Source organism: Trachurus japonicus, chromosome 6 (assembly GCF_045865225.1).
Source record: "Trachurus japonicus isolate A0001 chromosome 6, Traja_1.0".
NCBI classification, from domain to species: domain Eukaryota; kingdom Metazoa; phylum Chordata; class Actinopteri; order Carangiformes; family Carangidae; genus Trachurus; species Trachurus japonicus.
Window position 1 is genome coordinate 27,329,684 of NC_140912.1, and position 23,687 is coordinate 27,353,370.

The 23,687-nt window shown below is 41.0% G+C and overlaps 1 protein-coding gene across 1 annotated transcript in view; it reads right to left on the minus strand.

Annotated features, from left to right (window-relative positions):
- Positions 1 to 1,209: 1,209 nt before the first annotated feature.
- The window catches only part of mical2b (microtubule associated monooxygenase, calponin and LIM domain containing 2b), a 76,068-nt gene continuing 53,590 nt past the window's right edge, over positions 1,210 to 23,687 (minus strand). The window contains exons 19-38 of the mRNA XM_085780081.1: positions 23,505 to 23,624; positions 21,381 to 21,863; positions 20,272 to 20,373; positions 20,016 to 20,108; positions 19,790 to 19,831; positions 17,785 to 17,971; positions 17,598 to 17,671; positions 16,755 to 16,836; positions 11,361 to 11,522; positions 10,326 to 10,376; positions 9,438 to 9,541; positions 9,102 to 9,338; positions 8,229 to 8,434; positions 6,442 to 6,818; positions 5,173 to 5,246; positions 4,975 to 5,064; positions 3,215 to 3,308; positions 2,532 to 2,637; positions 2,344 to 2,417; positions 1,210 to 1,706 (exon numbers count right to left, since the gene is read on the minus strand). Of these exons, the coding sequence (XP_085636207.1) occupies positions 1,477 to 1,706; positions 2,344 to 2,417; positions 2,532 to 2,637; positions 3,215 to 3,308; positions 4,975 to 5,064; positions 5,173 to 5,246; positions 6,442 to 6,818; positions 8,229 to 8,434; positions 9,102 to 9,338; positions 9,438 to 9,541; positions 10,326 to 10,376; positions 11,361 to 11,522; positions 16,755 to 16,836; positions 17,598 to 17,671; positions 17,785 to 17,971; positions 19,790 to 19,831; positions 20,016 to 20,108; positions 20,272 to 20,373; positions 21,381 to 21,863; positions 23,505 to 23,624 (2,988 nt within the window). The 3' untranslated portion in view covers positions 1,210 to 1,476. The remainder of the gene's footprint in view (positions 1,707 to 2,343; positions 2,418 to 2,531; positions 2,638 to 3,214; positions 3,309 to 4,974; positions 5,065 to 5,172; positions 5,247 to 6,441; positions 6,819 to 8,228; positions 8,435 to 9,101; positions 9,339 to 9,437; positions 9,542 to 10,325; positions 10,377 to 11,360; positions 11,523 to 16,754; positions 16,837 to 17,597; positions 17,672 to 17,784; positions 17,972 to 19,789; positions 19,832 to 20,015; positions 20,109 to 20,271; positions 20,374 to 21,380; positions 21,864 to 23,504; positions 23,625 to 23,687) is intronic.

Sequence of the window (23,687 nt, forward strand, 5' to 3'; positions counted from 1 at the left end):
TTACTTTGAATCCAGTGTTTGTTATTCACACCACAAACAAACATAACATTTAAAGCCTAAATTAGAAATTCAGTTCCTTATAAGGTTAAAACTCATGTAAACATGTTATGTTATACATCCTGTTATCAACCAGTAATAGAAGAGGTTAAAGGAGCTATTTGTAAGTCCAGCTGTAGCTACCAAGCCAACATTTGCATTGGTAGCTGCTTATTTAAGTCTTTGCAAGAGCTTCATTGTTGCATTTGGAAGAGGTTATACTATAACCTCTTCTTCAGGCAAACCCGAACGCTAGTGACTCGGTATCGGAAAATGACAAGGCAGTCTCACTGCACTGAGGCAAGCTGGTTAGCATGCTAACTTCACAACAAGAAAATAAGTAATAGAAGTTGACTTTTATTTCCACTGCTGGGTGACGATGGAAAATTTGCTTCTTAAGTCACAACGTGGTAAATAAACAGCCGTCAATGCTAACGGCTAACGTAGCAGTAGCTTACACTTAGGTCCTTTAAAACAGTCACAGTTTAATTGACAGCGGTTCGTCACAGAGTGGGTTAAAATCCACTCAGATCTTTCAGGCTCGTCACATCTTTAAACCACGACCGACTGATTTCACAGCAGGTGGTTTTGCCTTGACATCTGGCGGAGGAGGACAAGGGTTGTGTGACATCATCGATTGGGGGCGTGGCCATGTCCACAACCTGCAGTAACTTCCAGCAATACGGTTTCAGTCACTCGCCTGGTCTCTTACCACCAGCTGACCACAAATTAGTTATTAGTGTCTGTGTGTGAATACAATATAATTTTATTTAACAGTATTTCAACACATTAAACACATTCAAATAATATGCACAACAGAGCGCACACTTACACAAACAGCTACAACAGCGAACTAAATACAGCACATCTGGATTCATGACACAAATTTAAAAACGGTTCACACGATGCCAAACACTACAACTTCAGGGTAAGTGTGTTATCCAGTGAGTCGACACACAGTGTTACAGTGGAAAGAAATCTGTTACAGCAGCTCAACTCCGAAGGCAAGCGACCATGTGGAGCAGATGTTGATTAGGCAGTCAGTTTGGTTTATGAAGTGTGCATGGATTTTACAAGGCAGTCACATTATTATTATTATTATCATTATTATCATTAGAAGTGGTTAATCATATTGTACAGGCAGTTTCAGCAGGTCAGCGTCGGCCTGGGCTGTGACGGATTACACTTCTGAGCACAGAGGTCAAATAACCTTAATGGCAGAGATGTTATTAACCCTCGTGGCTGCAAAGGAAGTCATTAGCTCAGGCTCCATTTTCCAGTCTTAGCTCTGCAAATGTGAAAGAAGTGAAAAGACAAAGTCTCCCTGTTGCTGTTGTTGTTGTCTTCTGTCTTCGTCTAGATTTTTTTTGTTGTTGTTGTCACACACAAACCACTGTGGTCAAACATTTTTCACCCTTTTGCTTTTGCATTTCCTGCTCTTCAACCCTCGCACTCGAGCCTCTCCTGCTCCCAGCTGTCGTCCGCCTGGGCCCAGTGAAACTCGTAGCCCTTGGACACCACCAGGCTCTCCAGGTCCCGGTCCTCCGCTCTCTCCCTCAGCCGCTGCTCCTCCAGGATCGACACCAGCATGTCCCGTTTCTCCACCGTCCTCATGATCTCCGCCAGGATCTCCTGCTCCTCCTGGAGCTCGGAGGCGCTCTTCTTTGTGTCTGCAGGGGGAGTAAAGCAGGAAGATGGTTTTTTGTTTTGTTTGTTTTTCCCCCATTATCATCCCTATATATATATATATATTTTTTTTTTTACAATATGTTTTACTGAGCATCAACATTACAACATGGAGACAAGTAAAAGACATAAAACAGTGCTCATATTTTTTAATTCTTTGAAAAAAGGCAGTTTCTGGGTGATTTATTTATTTATTTATTTTGTTTATTTCAGGCATGTCAGTTAGATCAATCATCATCACACATCATCTTAGTTTAAATCATACAATACACATGGCCGAAAGGGAAAGTGGGAGAAACAAAAGCTTATCTAGTCCCGCCCCTGTTACCCACAGAATACATTAGCTTCATCATACTATTTTGATATGTGATAAACATGACCTAAAAAACTCGATACGAAATACTTAGTTTAGTTTTATTATGGATCTTATTGGGCATTTATAATACAAACACACTGATTACAGAGCACACAGAACAGAAACATGAAATAATGGGACCTATCAAGAAATAGGACGTAACAGGTTGACCTTGGAAACTATGTTGTGTATGCGAGGAGACAGATTGTTGAGATGGGTTTGATTATCAACTCGTGTGTTTTTATGTGAGTTTGTTTCTTTCTTACCCTCCACGGCCATTTTGCATCGTAGATCCTGTTGAAGTCGGCTCTGTGTGTCCTCCAGCTCGAGCTCCTGGGCGCTAAGAGAGCAAGAGAAGAGGAGGAAAACTGGGTAAACCTCTCCTGGGGAGAACGATAAGCTGCAACAGCTTTAACATGCTCTAACTGTCCTGAGATCAGATGCTGCTACTTACAAGATCATGAGCTCGGACTCGTAGCGGGCCAACCGGTTCTTCTCCAGGACAAGTTTAAACCAGGTCTGGTAGAGCTCAGCCTCGTCGTCTTCACTCTCAGACGACTCTGCGAAGAGGAGGAGGAGGAGGAAGGTGGAGAGGTGGATGAAGGCGAAGGCCAAGGATGAGACGAGGAGGACGGAGAAGAAAGAATAAGATATTTCAGAGTTTTTATGTAGATTGTATAAAAAAAAAACACTTCCAGAGACGAAGTCGTAATGGAATTAAACTTCCAACACGCGCTGGGTTATCTTCTTTATACCGACCTGAAAAGACTTCGCTCTTCACGGGAACACGACCAAAGCCCTGAACTGTACAAAGATGCAGCAACAATGAAGTCTGACTGTCTATTGTGAGTACGGCCATTAACTGTACGTTGAGGCTTTTAACCAGATCGAGATAACAAAAAAAAAGCAGCGTATTTCTTTACTAAAGGTCCGAGAAGTGTCGACCACGGAAATTAAAAGAAGAAGGAGAAGAATGAGGCTTTCACAGAGGAATTCCTTTGAGGTGTTTGGTAAGACTGAACCGAGGTGTTACAGTGCAGAGATGTGACATTAGCAGTGGCGTTGCGATGTCTCACTGAGGCTCAGAGATCTTTGTTAAGTGTGTGTGTGTGTGTGTGTTCACGCATTGTTTAGTACCCGTTTCTCCTCTTATGATTTTCTCTATAGACACCCCTCTCTCCTCCAGGTCTCTCTGCTTCTCTCCGACTTCCTCCAGGTGTCTTTGGATCATCTGGACAATGCAAAAAAAGAAAGAAAAAGACATTACCAAGTGTGATTAAAGATGAGAGATTTTATAGGATTCAACAGAACGTGTTTTAACTTAAAGGAGAATTCCGGTCATTTTCTAAGTAACACTCTACAGCTCTAGGTCTCCGAGTGCAACCACAGGAAAAAATCTGAAAAAAATATGTGCAGCCCGGACCTAGCTCTCCTCCTGCTAGCTGCGCTACACTGCAGTTAAACAGCGAAGTAATGGGGGCAGTTCTTCTAACCGCAACTTTGGCCTCTATATGATGCTCAAAATATCACTACACATGCTTTGCAACATCCACCAGTTCCTTCCCACACAACACTGAGTGTGCATAACTCCGTTGAATTGAATTGAATTGAAAACTTTATTGAACAACATTAGACAAGTGTTCAAAAGGATTAAAACACAATAAAGCCCAAAGGCTAATATGAGAGAGCAGTGTTAACATGTGTTTTTATCACGTAGCTCTGTTTATGCTAGCTTCCTGGGTAGACCTTACTAGTCGACTGTCGAGCTTGGGACTGTTTCCATATCAACAAAGACAAAAACGCGAGGAAAACATGGATTTAGGAGGGAAAAAAAGATTTAGGAGGGAAAAAAAGCAGTCATATTAATATTAATGCTTTTTTCCCATCCATCCAGCAGGTCTTTGTTGATATGGAAACAGTCCCAAGCTCGACAGTCGACTAGTAAGGTCTACCCAGGAAGCTAGCATAAACAGAGGTACATGATAAAAACATAGCACTGCTCTCTCATATTAACAGATACACACTCAGTGTTGTGTGGTAAGGAACTGGTGGATGTTGCAAAGCATTTGTAGTGATATTTTGAGCATTATATAGAGGCCAAAGTCGCAGTTAGAAGAACTGCCCCCATTACTTTACTGTTTAACTGCAGTGTAGCGCAGCTAGCAGGAGGAGAGCTAGGTCCGGGCTGCACATATTTTTCTCGAATTTTTTTCCTGTGGTCGCACTTGGAGACCTAGAGCTGTAGAGCATTACTTAGAAAATGACCGGAATTCTCCTTTAAGGTTTTCTAGTGGAGCAGCAAGGTTTCTGTCTGGAGGTTGACCTTGTTATTGTGGGTGATCCTGATAATTTAACTTTTAATAAACAGTTTTTCATAAGGACACGTCCTTTGGTACAAAGTAGTTTTTTTATGTCGTTTTTCAATGCAGTGAAAACCTTAACCAGTCCTCCAGTGACCTTTGTAACATACAACACCAGCTATAATCTGCATGGATAAAGTTGAGTCTAGTCTACTCCTTTCCCAGCATCAAAGCTTTTCTTTTAATGTGGGTAAATAAAATAAAATCTAAAGTTATATTTTAGACTCTAGACAAGTTGTTAAGATAATCGACAGACATGAAAATTGGTAATAATAAAGTGAATCAGTCATAATAAGCAGGTCATGAACTGGCTACTCTCAGGAAACCTTTATCCTCTGGATCTAATAGATGTTAAAGATATTAAATGTATCATATTCACCGGGAGCAAAAAGCACTTCAGTCTGACAGATATTCAGTGTTTCCACTTAGTTTTTTTCTTTTATGCAAACCACATCTAAAGCAGGGAGGCCACAGACGGCTCCACAGCAGCATTTAATTAAACCAGAGTGACTGTGGGAAGTAAAGAGCAGCAGCTACCTGAGCTCTGTGGAGCCTCTTCAGCTGCTCTCGCTTGGCCTGCTGCGCCACGATCTTCTCCTGACGCCTCCTCTGCCGCTCTGCACACGGCTGGAAGAGCAGGTACACAACGATTCACACAATGTAAACACACACACACATACTCGCTCAGATACAGTATATTATGTCTGTCAGTGCATTGAAATGATGTGTGCAAACCTTCTGAGTGTAAGGCAGGTTGTCGTTTTCGTCTTCGCTGGATGAGTGTTCGTTCAGATTCTGTTGACTGGAGGCTGGATTTTAAAAGGAGAAAATGATAAAGTGAGACTTTGATGTTTACATGAAAGAATAAAACAACCTGTTTCATGCACAACGTATTAAACTGATAACATTTCATCTGTGCACAACAACTGGTGGCTCATAACAGAAGCTATTTTCTGCTTTTGTGAAATGTAAATGTCACTTTAGAAGAAGGATGATTAATCCTGATCTAAGGCGTTAAGGGGATGTAAACTAAAGCTGATGGTCTCAAAGTGGAAATAAAGAAAGAAAAAACACTTGTTGCTCTTTTTATGCTCCTCTTTGTTTTTTTGTCATAAGTTTTACCTCAACAAACAATTAAAGAACGAAACTTCACTTTTTGGTTGAACGCACAGCTCATACTGTAGGTTAAAAACAGCCTGTAAACAGACACCACTTGACTAAAAAATATAGGATATTTCCAAGTCAAATCACCCTATGGTGGCCCAGAGAGCTCAACTTAAGATCTGCAACTTAAGAAAACACATGCAAATGAACAAACAGGCTGCAAATTCAGGAAACACACGTGTGTCCAATGGGACACTGCACTGTGTGAAGCATTATTCAGTGTTTATATATTATTATATTGTTTATATATTTTGGGACATGTTAGTGTGTTAAAGGGATAGTTCAACATTTTGGTTTGGTTTCCCTCATCAAACTCATCAAATACACAATCCAACAACTCCAAAACGCTCTGGTGGACAAGTTGTGACCTGCACATTCACCACGCTATGAAATAATAACAGAACGTTACGAGACAGAGTTGTTTTAGAGGTAAATGCAGAGACTGCTTGCTGAAAAACTGCCCCCGCCAGGAACATGCATCAGTGGTTTTGCATGAATTTACCTCTAAAACAACTCTGTCTCGTAACGTTCTGTTATTATCTCATAGCGTGGTGAATGTGCAGGTCACAACTTGTCCACCAGAGCGTTTTGGAGTTGTTGGATTGTGTTTTTGATGAGTTTGATGAGGGAAACCAAGAAATCCCATTAGCCTCCGTAGCGTAGCTCTGAGCAGCTTACGGCTCTGCTCTGCCGTTCTAAAAATAGCTTGCACCGACAATTAAAGGTAACGAACCTACTGCTATGACTATAGGGATTATGGCAATGGGCCAATTTGCCGAAATGTTAAACTATCCCTTTAAAGGAACAGAAGGCTGACATTGGGAGATTCGCTGCCCTGACCTTTGTTCCGCAGGTTGCTGAGGATGGTCCTGATCTCCTTCTGCGCCTCCGGCTCCTTCCCCTCGCTCTCCGACGCCTGCCTCTTCCTCAGCCTCAGCGAGGAGAACAGGTCCACCCTCCTGCGGGGCAGCGAGCCCGCCATGTCGTCGGAGGCGAACACGCCGCCGGAGCCTCTGCGGCCCTTGAAGGACACCTGCTGCAGCAGAGAGGGCAGGTCCCGCCCGGCCCCCCACGGATCCGCCCCTACGGACGCCAACCTCACCTCGCGCCTCCTCTCCTCCTCCGTGTACAGCTCCGAGGAGCGGAGGAAGGCGGAGAAGTCGAACGCTCCCTCAGACATGGGCCTCCGTTTGTTGAGGCCGTCATGTTTGTTTCTCCTGGAGAAGTCAACAAGACAAATCATTATATTTTGTTGATTCAACTTGAAATAAAGGGACAACGAGGAGTTTTGGAAAAGCGAAGCGTTTTCACACTACATTTATGAGCCTCCGCGCGCACCGTGAAATTCTTTGACCGGCGCAAGACAGACTCATGTTTTCATTCATCAAGAATTAAAGTCAGAGGTTCGAAGACGATCAGATACTGTCGTAGTTCCGACCATAAATGGCGATTCAGCGGCGTTATTCTCATGACTCGCCACGAAACCGAAAGTAAAGAAATGCTGGTCGGCTCGACCAGCATTTCTGCCACCACTTATAATAAGAAAATAACGATAGAGACAAAACAATATATTTATTGAAAATGGGCCCATTAACACGTGTGGGTAGCGGAGATTCATCCACATTAACGTGAGACTTTTTTATAACCAAACAGAAACTCCTCGTTGTCCCTTTAAATTCAGCAGAAGAGGCCGTTTCTACTGAAAAGTAGAAAACCTGGTAAAAAAAAAAAAATTAAGACTGAAACTGGGATTCTTTTTCCGGCACAGATCTTGTTTTTCTTTTACTACCAGGAAAAAAGTTGGTTGCTGCCACTTTCCTCCCTGTACTTGATTACGGTGACCTTTTATATATGAATGTCTACCATCAAATAGGACCACAATGGAAATAAGCCTTTGGGCTTTATTGTGTTTTTAATCCTTTTGAACACATGTTGTTCAATAAAGTTTTCAATCAATCAATCAATGCCCCTGCAAACTTGGGTCTGCTCCCCCACTATTTATGTCATTACATCTCTAAATCCCCAAGCAATTACTGCTAACGTGCCAACGAGTTTTACCTATTAAACGTGCCCAACGTTCATTCTGAATTTGGAAAGCACTGCTTTAAGTACGCTGCACCTGCTAACTGGAACGCACTGCAGAAAACTTTAAAGTTAAAGGAGCTCATCAACTTTGCAACTTTGAAAACACGTGTGAGAGACATTGGAGCGGCTTCTTATGGCACTTGTTCTTGTTTTAATGTAAATCCGGATTCTTAGTGCTGTTGCTTTTATCTTGCATGTATTTTATCTGTGTTGTTTTGTTAGTGACTGCTGTCTTGGCCAGGCCTCCCTTGGAAAATAGGTCACTGTATCTCAACGGGACCGACCTGGTTAAATAAAGGCTAATAATAATAAAGTGTCCTCACAGAAAAAATATCTACACTCCCTCTAATTTAAATTCTCATTAAGTTTTCTTACCGTTTTGTGCTCTACGTTCTGTATGTAAATCACTGACTGTGCAGCACTTAAAATTTTATGTTTTGGAAATGTGCTATATAAATAAAGTGGATTGGATTGGATTCACAGAAAAATGTTGCTCGGAGGCTTTAAAAATAAAACTATGAAACAAAGTACTTAGCACCCACATGGTGACTGCAGGGTTGGAGCCGCTGGAGGGATTGGTCACACTAAACTTCCTCCTGAAGGCGTTGGCTATGAGCTGGAAGGCCGAGGGGGTGGAGGAGGAAGAGGAGGAGGAGGAGGAGGAGGCCGGACTCTGGCTCTGGGATGGACCATCTCCGTCCTGGCGCGAGTCTGTGTGAGGCTTATCTGCTTCTGTCTCTGCTTGTACCTGATAAAACATCAGAGGACGAGAAAAATGCAGTCGACATAAGGTGGAATTATCCTCGACCTTATCTCAGTCACATCACAGTCTCTGGACCACGGTGTTACAGTGAGGAGGGAGGGAGGGAAGGAGAGGGAAGATACAGAAGATACAGACTCTTATTCTGCTCAAGAAAAACAACTGAAGCTGCTGCTTTAAAGGGATAGTTCAACATTTTGGGCAAATTGGCCCATTGCCATAAATCCCTATAGTCATAGCAGTACTGTAGGTTTGTTACCTTTAATTGTCGGTGCAAGCTATTTTTAGAACGGCGGAGCAGAGCCGCGAGCTGTTCAGAGCTACGCTACAGAGGCTCATGGGATTTCTTGGTTTCCCTCATCAAACTCATCAAATACACAACCCAGCAACTTGTTTTCGAGATAAATTCATGCAAAACCGCTGATGCACGTTCCCGTCGGGAGCAGTTTGAGTTGAGTTTGATGAGGGAAACCAAGAAATCCCATTAGCCTCCGTAGCGTAGCTCTGCTCTGCCGTTCTAAAAATAGCTTGCACCGACAAATAAAGGTAACGAACCTACTGCTATGACTACAGGGATTATGGCTATGGGCCAATTTTCCAAAAGGTTGAACTAACCCTTTAATAAAAAACCCCCCAAAAAACATTGAGTCTCCACCTGGTCGTTGCGTTGCTGCGTGGTTTCCTCCACGTCCCAGCTCAGGAGCTTCTCCTTCTCGGACGGAGGAATCTTTAATCGGGTCTTTTGCGGCGACGGGTTGTTTTCTGTCTTTGCTGCAGACGAGTGTTTTTGTTTTTCACTCTTCTCGCTTTTCTTTGAACGACTCTGGGGATCGGCCGCTGACGTCCTGGAGGAGGAGGAGGAGGAGGAGGAGGAGGAGGCGCCGTCACAGACCTGAGACAATCAGAGCAGAATCAGCGCCTGATAAAGTCACATCATGATTCATATACACACACATATAAATAATATCTGGATAAATATCAGATGATGTACAGTTTGTTTCTCTGCAGCGCTGATCTCCTCGAAGTCCGAGTCGGCCTCAGGCACGGTCTCTGGGCCGTTTCTCTGGAAGTGTTTGATGAACATCAGAGGGAACGCTGCAACATGGTGACACAGAAACATGAATTAACTTTCCTTTTTTTTTAAACATTTGCAGAGTTGATACAAAACAATAAGATCAAGTCCTGAGCTGCAGGAGGAGGGAACCTGTTGCATTAGATGTTTTCAGAAATCTGTGAGTCTGACGGAGCAGAATTTATACGACTGAAACATGGTGTTTTTGATGAAGAGGAAACATAAAACCTGAGATTAAGAGGCCGTTGACTCGTCCTCCTCAGTCAGTTTATATCACTTATGTCATATTTGTTCTTACACATGTACCTTTTGGCATTATACTATATTGCATTATTGGTTATTTACCTTACCTTCAATTTCCTCAGTTGTTCATGTACTATTTTATTTTATTTTATTGTATATCATCTCATTATCGTCTGTCGTCTTATATACATTATATTTTACACACTGACTCACAGACTGTTGTTGTCTGTACAAGTTGATGTTTTATAATAGTCCACAAAGGAGAACAATACTGACCTCTGTTGTTTTATATGCAGCATTACAACACAGTTTACATCCTGTATGTGCACACACACAAACACATAATAACTGTGTCTTCTGTGCCCACACATCTACAAACTGAACACGTCTTCCACACCAAGTGCTCAAGCTGTACAGACTGATATCTGATGAGATTCATTTGCCTTTTTAACATCTATATACTATATAATAAGTCATGTTGCCTTCAGTTCTCAGTCAAACTTAATGAAGACACAGTTTAAAGTCAGAATATCAAACAGACAGATGAGGACGTCAGGGACTCACTCGCTTTGATCTTCTTCTTCCATCGAGCGTTGTGTTTGGTGTTACCGTGATCTGCAGACAGGATAGAAAAAATAAGAGACAGGAAAAGGATTTTTTTTTTTGTTGCACGATGAAAGCACAGAGACGGAACGATGTCACAACAATAACATGTTTTTAACAGGTTTGATATTGACTGTGTAGCCAGGTGAACTTGTTAGGATTACCTGCTAATTAGCACTAAACACAAAGTACATTTGACAATTTAGATTTACAGGTTTCTGCTCATTAAATAAAATAGAGAGGAAAACATTTGACATGATGATTATAATGATGCAAGAAGAAAAGATGTGTGTTCACAGAGATATTTCAAATCTGGATGAAAGTGGAAGAAAAAAAACACAGTGATGCATTTACGTACACTGACTTGATAGATATAGATCTAGCTACTTTTATCTATTATCAATTATCTCCCGTATTTAAAACAAACTTTTGTCCACCACCTCTGAGTTACCGTAGTTTGATTTATTTACATTATTTCGATAATAAATTAAATCACTGAAGTTCATACCTCGAGAATTTAGAAACAATAAACCTGTGTGATCTGAGTAAACAGTGAAACTAATGAATTTAAACTTGTTTTTAAGGTCAACGCCCAAACGATGAATCACTCAAGTCAAGAGTAAATCAATTATAACTGAATGCACACGTGGCTTTACAGAGAACTGATACTGATTTAGATATTTTTCTTTAATATAATCAATATGATGTTTCCAGACTGAGTAGTTCAGGAAAACTCTGCTCAAACAAACACTGAGCTTTTACATCGGCCACACCAACACAAACACACAGAGATGTCTGAAACCGGGTCACCAGATTCTCCCACTGGGAATATCGTGTGTTCAAGGAATAACAGATGCTGGAAACCCATTACTAGTATCATCGTGAGAAACACTGAGAACAGCTTTTTCTGGAGGTTTAACAGTTTATTATGGAGGATATATGGCATATAGACCACACACACAGTGTCGGAGCACAGAGGTTGGGAGCCACACTGACCTTTGGTGCTGCCGTGGCTTTGGCCCTTGGCCCCGGTGGCGTCCTGTGCTGTGGGTTTGACGATACAGGAGGCGTCCAGAGCGTCCACAGCCATCTCTGCGTCATCCGCAGCTCTTTTCTGACCTTTATCCAGCTGCTCTGGAGGCAAACTGGGTGCCACACCTGAAAATTAAAACAGCGGGCGGCAAGTAAGTTTTACATTTACTTTATAATTTACAGTAAAAAAAAAAAAACACACTGCAAAAACTCAAAATCTTTCCAAGAATATGTGTCTTATTTCTTGTCAAAATGTCTAATTTCTAGTCAAAACTAATCTCTTTCCACTTAAAATAAGACTCATCACCTAAAAATTAACTTGTTTTAGATCAATTTCATTGTTTCAAACAAATTTTCACTTGAAATAAGTATGCCAGCGAAAGCAAGTTTTCGTGCTTGTAATAAGAAAGAAAAACTTGCCCCACTATCAGATTATTTCAAGTGAAAATATGCTTGAAAGAAGTAAAAAGTGTCTAAAAACAAGCTAATTTTTAATGTGATGAGTGAGATTTGTTTTGACTAGAAATAAGACAAATATTCTTGGTAAGATTTTGAGTTTTTGCAGTGTAAAAACACATGAGCACGTAGCTAATTCCATGCATACTATCTCACTGGATTACTTCAGAAAACCAGGTTAGCAGCTACTGTTACTGACGTACTCTGAAAAATAAAACAGGCAGTGTTTAAGAAATTAACCGAACAAATAAACACATTACAGAACTTATTGGGAAATAACGAAAATCAAAGATTTCAAGATTTAAACTTTCCACATATACAAATTAATTTCTATTGGCAACACAAGCACTGACATAAAAATACACAGCACAGTACTCACAGAATAATGTACAGAAGGTGAATCCACTCGGTCACAGCAAATTATAAATGACAACATATCGTGGTACAACCTTTAAGTGCAGTGTGTTAATGTGAAGCTTTAATTATAGTGAACAAAAAAGTGCACACATATATATAAGAACATACAGTGTATTTACCAACCCCAGAGGAAAGGACAGAGAAGACCCACTACAGCAGGAAGCCGACAGGAGGAACTGACATTCACTTCAATTCTGTTCAGATTGAACCATTGACACCGTGTTTGATTATAGTGAATTTTGCATAAAGCCTGTTATTTATTGATGTTTTGTTTTTTTTGCATCTATATTAAATGATGATTCTGTTTCCTTTTTGCAGCATTTTTAAGCCGTTTGATTGAGTTGAAGCCGTGTAACCCCACTGCTGTGCACCTCCCTCTACATCTGCTGCAAAAGCTAAAAGCTCGTCAGCTACAGGAGAGAACGTGTTATTTGTTGAGTTAACAAAAGCTGTGATTGTGAAGATGATTTGTGTGGGTGATGTTAGGTTAAACTTAGCACAGAGGGTGGAGGAAAAAATAAAAAATACTAATCAAAAAAAAGAGGAGATTTTGCTCTGGCAGTGGCTTTTTTTGATGGAAGTTGTTAATTTTGTTGTTAAAAGACATTGTGAAATTCAAAAGATGAACTTGAACGCCATCTGTTCAGTCACGACTACGCTTCGGGGTCTGGCTCAAGAATATTGCAAATCGGCTAATTGGCAACAAACGACGAAGCAAAAAATTTTGTATGTAATCAAACCGATTTATTTTTGAATATATTTACAAGCTTATAAATATCATAAATTAAGCAATTTTACAGGAATTGTCACTGTGGAAAACAAATAACAAGGCTGGCAAAGGCTGCGTCGAGACTTACTGTTATTATTACTTATGAACAACAAACTACAGAACAAACAGAGAACAGCCAACAATGTGAATCTCTGGCAGTGTGCAAATAAAAGCTGCTATCGGGGCAGGGGAGGGGGCTGCTGAAGTCTAGGAGGTACATGACAGAGATCTGGAGAGGGGCTCTTGGGAGGGGAGGCCTCCTTCTGCAACAGAGGGAACCACAGACAGACCACAGACACGTGGACACAGGTTACTGTCAAAGGGGCCTGAGAAGAAGGGAGGCGGCTGATGATGATGATGAAAAATGAATGATATGAGAAAAAATGTAACTCAGGGGCATTCAAATGGATGTTTGGTGAGTTAGAGGTGGTTAGGGAGGAACACAGCACGACATGAGAGTTAGCGGGGTTAGCTTAGCTCGGCGACGTGGCGGTATAGCGGCAAACTAGCACAACAACACACAACAAGTGATCAACCGTTATATATCACGATTCAGACGTGTGCACATTGTGATAGCTACGTTTTCTGGCTCTAAAGGTGCAGATCTGTGTGGTATTCGAGCTAAAACTTCCAAATTAAAGGCCTTGAGCCACATGGTTTGATATTCATTTCTCATTGTCAACAAATCCCATGAAAAGACAAAAAAAATGATTAATTAGTATGATTTGGGTCGGCAGGACGAGACACATCTTACTCTTCTGTGCCAAAGGTAAAACAAAACTTTGCCTGACCAACAACCTCACCAAAGAAAACAAAACAACAAAACATAACTGCGACATTAGTTTCATGCTAGCGGCTGTGACGCTGTATGCTAACACGCTAAATGTCAACATCTTATTGTAGCGCAATGCTAACATTTTTTAATTAACACTAAACAAGAAATACAGCTGAGGCCACCGGACCATCATTACTTTTCATGGTCATAAAATGTTGCTAACGTCCGAGGGTTCCCTAATTTATTAATTTATTATTTATCAATAGCTGTTCCAGATGTTATGTAATTCAACGGATAAGTGACAAAAAGTGAATGTCTAGAAAAAATAAATTAATTCCGAAAAAATATTTAGAAATCAAATTCTGGACCAAAGTGGTGGACTGACTAATATTTAGCCGCTCTGCTAGCATGGCTAACAGCACTGAGACACAGACTAGCATGTTCTTAGTTTTTGTCTTTTCATAGAAATATTTCTCTCTATTTTTGAGGAATGTGAAAACTAAATGTCGTTAGGTAAAAGTTAAAACGCTGCTAGTTTCATGCGGTGTTTCATGCTGGTTTGTGATTGGTTAGTCTTGGTTAGATGGAGGCGGGAAGGGAGTAGCGGGGGGGCGGAGCTACGAAGCCAGCGGATGCAAAAAAAAAAAGCAACACGTCAAGATCTTATGACTGAAGCCAGCCAATTGTCACCTTCCCCGCTGGCAGGAAATCAGCCAATCAGAGGGTGCAGCATTGGAAACTCGAAACAGACTGAACAAAATGAAGTGAAACAAAAAACAGAAGGGAAAAGAATTTGGCAGGAAAAAGAATGAGAAATGAATGAGATGTGGTGGAAAAAAGCGAAATGGAGGATGGAAAATTGGAAGTAAACACATACAGAGTGCAAAGACTTAGGAAGGAGAGAGAAAGTACTGTATGCATTTAAGTTACCACAATTATAACACTGTAAAGTGGGCGGGCCCTGGTGACAGCTAGGCCAGTGCTGCAGCATAGATTCTGCACAATTCAACCAAACAATCAGATGAGGAATCATTTACAAAACATAATAATTCAACAACAACAAAAAAGATCATAAAGAACAAAAAAAAACTGCAAAACTTTGGGAAACAAAAACTACAAAACAAAGTGAATTAATTTCACTGAGTCGAGAACATTCAGTCTGGAAGGATTGATCGATAAAGCTCCTCGCTGATTTTGGTTTGTACAGATTTTCATCAAAGACAAAAAAAACAAACAAAAAAACATTAAAGAGGCACAAATCAGTCTAAACTATATAATTTCTATTCAATTTTACAACCTAATGTAACCAAAAGGTCTTGAGTTTTGTCAACTAAACATGGTCTCTCTTAGTGAGAAGCAAAACTCAGACAATAATTTTATGTGACACCAAATAAAGAGAGAAAAAACTCAAAAGACTTGTCACAAGGTCCAAACTTTAGAAGAATATCAACGATTAAATACTAAATCACCTTTTAATACTTTTAATATTTTCATCCAGACAAAAAAAATCAATGATCAAACATAAATTCCCAGATTTCGATTTTTCCTGGTGATAGGCTATAAAATCCTAAATAATGAGCGCTGAATATATAAAGTAAAGTGTGCCACAAAATACATAATAAAGTGAAATAGTACCAGAAAAAAAAAAATCTAATTTCAACTAAATCAAGTATTTGGTTAAAATATATTGAAGAAAAAAAACTAAAATACTGTTTTGGCATTTCCATTGCACATCTCTGTGGTATTGAGTTAAGGTGCCGCAGGCAAAATGCAGAGTCAGTGTGACATCACAACAACACGTGTCGATCAATACGACATTTTTTTTCTTTTAGTCGAGTGACACAACTCAGGAGGTTAAAGTTACGAGGGCCGGTTCCAGGTTACTGCAGGTTAACAGTTATTCTTTTAGGTACTGTACCTTTAGGACAGAACAGGAAGCTCTCATCAAACATCAAATTGTAATATTTGTATTCATCTTGATCCTGTTCAACTCCTACTGTATGTATATCACACTTTCTGTAGATTTCCTTTTACTATTCAGGAGTTTGTAACGAAAAAATTAAATCCCTCCTGGGATCAGTAAAGTAAATCTGAATGTGAATCACAGTCACGGTGTCGGCAGCAGCCTGCAACGAGCCCTCGGTGAGCGCAACACCAGGAGAACTCCTCCACACTCAGCAAACAAACAAACAAACAAACAAACAGACAAACATGTACAAGGGAATCTGAGCTGATCCCCATGTGCACAAGGGCTGCAGCATTTTATTATCAATGCGTCGCCCTTCAAGTGTCTCCTCGGCACGAACCGTTACGAATGACTTCAAAAATACACACAACATGGTCAGAGTGCCTGTGTAACACTGTGTAACACTGTGTAACACTGTGTAACTCTGTGTAACACTGTGTGACACTGTGTGACACTGTGTAACTCTGTGTAACTCTGTGTAACACTGTGTAACACTAAAGGCAGAGCTCAAACTCCAGGCACCGACAGCTTTAGGGAGGAAATACTGACGACTTCACAAAACACAAAAAGCAAAAAAAATGACAATTGGGAATGTAGCGAATTACAGATGTTAATATTTGGAGTGAGATTATTATTTCTTATGGACCCTGATTCACCACGTTTGGGGACAGAACAAGAGGACAGATTCCTCTGTCAGGTGAACCGGGCCGTCCTACGCGAGCCGGGCCAGCGGTGCCGGCTGCGGCTCCCGGTAGATCTGTCCCAGCACCTCGTGCAGCATGCAGAGCAGCGGGCAGCCCAGGCTCAGCAGCTCGTACAGGAACACGTAGTCCTGCGAGTAGCTCCGGACGTGGGAGCCCACGGCCGCCACAGACCCACACACACTCTCCAACAGCCGCCGAGGCAACACACACACGGCCCGGCTGGCGCGCCGCGGCCAGCTCAGGCCTCGCCTAAGCAAGGAAACGACGGTACCTGGGGGGTGGATCTGGACGCCGCCCGGCGCCGAGTAGCTCCCGCCGTCCAGCGACGAGGGGGCGACGCGGCTTTGGTCTTCCTGCGAGATTCAAGGACAGACAGGAGGAGGTTACGTACCGGTAAAGTCCCAGTTCAGCCTAAAGTCTAAAGCTACGAAACCACTATTATATCAATGAATCATGGAGGCCACATCCCCTTTATTTACAAGCGGTGGCAAAGGTGTCGAACTCATTTTAGTTCGGCGCAATTTGATCTCAAGTGAGCTTAACCAAAAAATATTAGCATAATAACTAGGGCTGGGACGATATGCTTTTCTCCCGATTCGATTTTCTACGATTTTTTTGGTTGGCGATTCGATTTAAATTGCGATTCTACGATATTGCCGATTCTCTCAATTTTTAGTCTGCATTTTTAACATTTATCTGCACACAAATACTGTAGAAGCCTATAAAATAGAAGAATACGTAAATATTTCATTGAAAACTGGTGTAATTATTGAACATCACTAAACTTATGTATCATGTCATGGGTAGGCTGTACAGTGTGGGAATAAAGGTTGAATATAATTTATACAAACTGTCACAACATTACTATTTATTGTACTGATGGAAATTTACTTGGACGCACTTTATATCTCAGACAGTCTGGCAATTCATTTTAACATCTATCATTTCTATTCACTCACATATTCAATCCAGTTACTATACAGTGTGCACAGATTTTTTAAATTTAATTTTGTGGATCTTGCTCCTCTGAAAAAAGATGCTTTTGCAAAAATGCATTTTTATTTTACTTTTTATGGCTGTTTTTGCTGCTTGTGTGTAACTGTGTGTTCCTTACCACTCTCCTCCTGAACCTGCCCAGCTGAGTGTTGGACTGGCGCTGAGCATAGTGCATCTTGCAGTAAAACTTTGCTGTAAAGGAAGAAGCCACAGAAATGATAAATACACACATCTGAGAGCCATTCATATGTTTTTTTTGTGTGGTGGTGGTGGTGGTGGTAGACGAGACGACGAATAAAACGCACCCTCCTGTGAGTCGAAGGTGTGTCCTCCCAGGCGCAGCGTGCAGTTGCAGACGTCGCAGCGGAAACACTCGCGGTGGAAGAAGAAGCCCTCGGCGCTCAGTCTCTCCATCACGTACACTCGCTTGGTGCAGAAGTGGCAGATGTCGCTGCCGCCGAGTCCGGAGGAGAAGTCCTTACGTACCACACTCTGAGGCGGAGAAGATCAGCACGAGGTTACACACAGATAAGGGTCACACTCTCCTGTTTAGTTTTCCTTTTCTTTTCTTTTAGGGTTGTTTTGTTTTTCTGTGAGACGCCTGCAAGTTCACAAAACACGTTAGTCAGATGGTTCAGCAGCGGTGAGACGGTGGTAAACTGTTAAAAGCAGCTGCATCAAATCAAATCAAGAAAAAATAATAAACTACTACAGCATTAAAACCCAGAAGTCAGAAGCAATGATATGGCAATGATATGCTATGCTAAATGATATGCTAATGTTTCTTTAAAGGGATAGTTCAACATTTTGGCAAATTGGCCCATTGCCATAATCCCTATAGTCATAGCAGTAGGTTTGTTACCTTTATTTGTCGGTGCAAGCTGTTTTTAGAACGGCGGAGCAGAGACAGAGTTGTTTCAGAGGTAAATTCAGAGACTGCTTGCCGAAAAACTGCCTGACGGGAACACGCATCAGCGGTTTTGCATGAATTTACCTCGGAAACAACTCTGTCTGGTAACGTTGTGTTATTATCTCATAGCGTGGTGAATGTGCAGCTCACAACTTGTCCACCAGAGCGTTTTGGAGTTGTTGGATTGTGTATTTGATGAGTTTGATGAGGGAAATCAAGAAATCCCATGAGCCTCCGTAGCATAGCTCTGAGCAGCTCACGGCTCTGCTCTGCTGTTCTAAAAATAGCTTGCACCGACAATTAAAGGTAACGAACCTACTGCTATGACTATGGCAATGGGCCAATTTGCCAAAATGTTGAACTATCCCTTTAAGCTTGTTTCATGAATTAATCAAATGAAATAATAAATGTAACTATGTAAAACCAGGCTTTAGATATAACAGGACAATGAAAGAGTGAGGTTAGATCTTAAAACAGTAGTTTGACATTTTGGGAAAAAGACTTTGAGGGTTTAGTTTCCTGTTTTTTTCTTGTTTTTTTTGTTGGACTTGTGTTAAATTGTAAAAAAAAAACACAACCTGCTGTGCAGCAACAACCTGTTGTGTAATGTGCTGGAAAATAAAAATCAAACGAACGTACAACACCAAAAAACAGCAGGTCAAATGTGATACAGCTGGCGTAGCTTCATGTCTGTGGTGCAACACACAGATGAAGACAGTAGTTCATAGTTTCACAGATCAATTAAAAGTCCAGATTTCTTTTTCCTTCAGCTCCAGTTGCTGCAGCAGCTTCAGATTTACCAAACAGAGCTGAGATCAGAGAGGAACTCATTTTCTCATCAAGACGGCAAATTAGTGAATTTTCCCAAAACATCAAAACGATTCATTTGAGTCAATTCCTGGAGTCTAAATGTAGAACTAATTAAACACCAAATCTCAAGTCGACTCTGAAGCAAAATGTAGAAAATTACGTAAAAAGATCACAACAGTTCACACGAAAGCTTTTCACTTTTACTTAAATCCTCCTTCCAGGTTTGTTAAACGCTGCATCGCTGTAGCCAAACAGTGTCAGTGTGAGTCATTTCTCTTCACACATGTTAAATAAGTTTAAATAAGTAAAACTGTGACTCGAGTTAGTCACAAATTCAATTCATGCAACTTCACAAATCCACACACAGCTGTCCACTATCGTCGTTTCCTTCAGCTACACTGAGGCTCGTTCAATAGGCATAAGTCTGAGGCCGAGCAGCAGCAGCAGCTAAACGTGACTCTAAACTAAGCAATATTTTGCAGAATAGTGGTCGCTGAAGCTTTATCTAATTTCTCTGTGATGTGATTTTATTTCACACCGATGCAAAATCTCTAATAGCCAAAAAAAAAAAAGAAGCAGAACCAGTTTACCCCTCGAGCCTTAGGAGCCCTCGCCGGCCACGGGACTAGAGGCTGAAAAGCAGATGAAAACGCCGGCAGTGACTTATCGATCACACTAAAACGATGACACCTCTTCATAATAACATGAGCGGTGTGGAACTAAAACGGCAGGACAACATGGATAAGTTAAAAAAAGAAGATAAACACACGTTAAATCTGTGTTAGTTTGTTTCTGCAGCACCCACATGCGTCTTACCATGGTGGTATTGGGCCGGTGGTCTGTCTCATACATGATGGCCAGTAACTGAGCTTTAGCATCTATGGCTGACGAGACCTTCCCAACCGTACGCTACAAATAACGTTAAAAAAAAAAAAAAACACCACAGAAAACAAAACAAAAAACAGGAAGAGGAAGTGGAAACAACGGAGAAGAGTTATGATGAGGAAGAGGGAAAGAAAAAGGCAGAAGATTCATGGTTCAGATGTTGCAGCTGAAGGTTTTTATCCGGTACCTCCTTCATGTAAGTGGGAGCGCCGGTCGGACAACTCTCAGAGCGGGAGAGAGACTTTCCACTGATTCTCCGGTCGTTCTCAAGAGCACAGCTCCCGTTGCACTACACATGAACACGAGACTCATCACCATGACGATCACCATCCCCACTGCTGTCGTTAACATTCAGCATCATGTTATCATCGTTAGGCTATTACGGTGGCATCATGCAGAAGTTTGGGCAAGTGGAAGATGAACTGATCTCCAAAAGGCAGAAAGTTGCAGATGACACATTCCCTTTACATTTTAAATATATATTTATATACATATTTCTTTCATCTTTTACAGTTTCAACCTGCATAGTTAGTACCTAGTAGCCCACCCCTTTACTATTTACTAAATAGTAAATATCTTGTCTGATACCTTGGTCAAAGTTATCTGAGAGCTCAAGTCTTTTGCAGGCTGCTGCTTTGCTTCCCTTTTTCACTCTGAAACTGTAAAAAACTAAAATAATAGACTGATATTGCTCAAAAATGTTGCAAAAGAGTGTTTCATGTTCAACTTTATGCCGTAGAGCAACGACACGTTACACTTGAGTGTTCACGTCCACAGTAGGACGACTGAACGCCGACAACTGTCCTACTTCAGTCACATCAATCACACTCTTTTGCAATATTTTTGAGCAACATCAGTGTATTATTTTTGTTTTCTACAGTTTTAGAGTGAAAAGGGGAAACAAAGCAGCAGCCTGCAAAAGAATGGGAAACCCAGGAGACTTGAGCTCTCAGATAACTTTGACCAAAGTGTCAGACAAGATATTTACTATTTACACACTGTGATAGTTTCAAAAGGGGGGGCTACTAGGTACTAACTATGCAGGATGGCCCCTTTCCTTTTCTGTCATTTTGAAAATGTAAAAGATGAAAATAAAATATATATTGTTTAAAATGTAAAATGGATGCAGAGGTTTATGCCTTTTGGAGATCATTTCATAATTTTGACCAGGGGTGCTTAAACCTTTGCTTGATGCCACTTTCTGTTTCATTCCTAAGGCTTGAAATTGGATAATGACTGTTGTGATTAAATTAATGAGTCATTAAGACCAAGTTGTGCCACTGTTTGTTTTTTTACCTTCACATGATCATTTTCAGCTAATTGCCCGTCATTAGTTTCCTTCACCTGCTCAGTCTCGTTATTATTCAGAGAGCTCACGTGTCTCCTCTCATGTCGGTGCAGTAAAGACGAGTCAGCGTCAGAGAGGGCCGAGGAGGAGAAGGAGGAGGAGGAGGAAGGATAAGTAGATGTTTTGTTGGAGCAGTCGACATTTAGAGATGACGTTTTCTCTGTTTTTTCAGAGTCAGTGTGAGACGAAGGAGGGGAGGAGTCTTTGTGAATCGTGGCCTTGCGTCCAGAGGTGATGAGAGGAGGAGGAGAAGGAGGAGGAGGAGGAGGAGAGGAGACAGAGGAGAAGCCGGGCTGGACGGTCGGGTCAGGGACAGGGTGGACCACAGGGTAGACGGAGGTGGAGCTCTTAGATACAGAGGCTGAAGAAGGTGGAGGAGGAGGAGGAGGAGATGGAGACGGAGACGGAGGAGAGGAGGTAGATACATCGACCTACAGAAGAAGAGTTAAGAAATTAAAGACCGAGTAGAAAAGAGGGGTGAAACAAGAGACAATAGCTTGAGCTAGTTAAATCCACGTTGTTTTATAATATATTATATTGACCTGAAGTAGAAGTCTGAAAAAGACGGGTTCGCTTATATTCAGGGTCTAGATATTTATACATGCAAACCAACGGGGGATGCCAAACGACTTCTTCCCAAACTCACACACAGTTATGATGCCAATTTTAAAGGGATAGTTCAACATTTTGGCAAATTAGCCCATTGCCATAATTCCTATAGTCATAGCAGTAGGTTTATTACCTTTAATTGTCAGTGCAAGCTATTTTTAGAACAGCAGAGCAGAGCCGTGAGCTGCTCAGAGCTACACTACGGAGGCTAATGGGATTTCTTGATTTCCCTCATCAAACTCATCAAATACACAATCCAACAACTCCAAAATGCTCTGGTGGACAAGTTGTGACCTGCACATTCACCACGCTATGAGATAATAACAGAACGTTACGAGACAGAGTTGTTTTAGAGGGAAATTCATGCAAAACCGCTGATGCACGTTCCCGTCAGTGAACTTTAAAAAGATTCAATTTGTCTTTGATTTTGTCTTAAAAAAGTATTTTTCCAAAAACAGATCTTGAAAAAGGGGAATCGTCTTATATTTGGGTCAGTACGGTACTTTTACTAGTGTTTCATGTTGCAAACACACTTTTAACAGACAGTCTGTACTCCAACAGGTGGGAAGGGTTAGTCTAGTTTATCAGTGTCTCAACCAAATATCATGACAGCATGACCGTGTTTCTCAAATGTTAATCAATAAATGATTAACCCAGGATTTGATTTATTGACTCCTAACCGAGGCACCGTGAGACGTCGACCTTTGACTGATAAAACCAAGAAGGAGCCAAATCTTCACTGCTGCGAAATGTTTCCCTCCTGATTTAAGGAGCTCTGTTCTGGCAGAAAGATCATCCAACTCCCTTTTCTGCATCTTGCACAAGATCACAGGTTCAGACACCACTGGGGCTCTCACAAGATACATAGATAGATATAACTTTATTCATCCCAAAGGAAATTCTTCTGCCAGGATGCTCCAAAGGAAAATGTGCAAAGAAAATAAATAGGATGCAAAGAGGAGGTATATGATAAAATATATCCTACAATGTCTAAAACAATAGAATATACATTACAAGTGCAAAGGGAGCAACTTAGACATAGGTTAAACACTGTGCTACATAATTTGAGTGCAATACATCATTTAAAAATGATATAATACTAATGTAAAAGGGCCGAAACATAATTTAAAAATTAAAAAAATGAGGTGTGTTTGTTAAGAAAGTCGATGAAACTCCATTTTTTAAAGTTGTATCATGACTTTTGGCCGATAAGGACTGATCTCCCACCTGAACCTGACCAATAAAAGCAGTTTGACTTCTTTTTACACAATAAACTTATGAGGAAAGGAAAGGAGTGAGTTCAACATCCATGCCTGGTCACTGTGCAAACTCTAGTCTCAACTATATTATTATTATTATTATTATCATTATTATTATTATTATTATTATTATTATTATTATTATTATTATTATTATTATTATTCATGCATATAAAACAAGTCCATGCTGTGGTGATACACAACCTGTGACTCAGCAGCAGCAGAAGGTTTGTTGGACCCAGAGAACAAGGAGGAGAGGAGGACGGCTCTCTCCTTTATACTCTTCCTAGAAAACTCTCTAGATGTCAGTTTCTGGGTTTTACTCTGCAGAGACGTCATGTCATGTGGGCGGAGCCAAGAACAGAAAAAAAACATAAAAAATAAAGT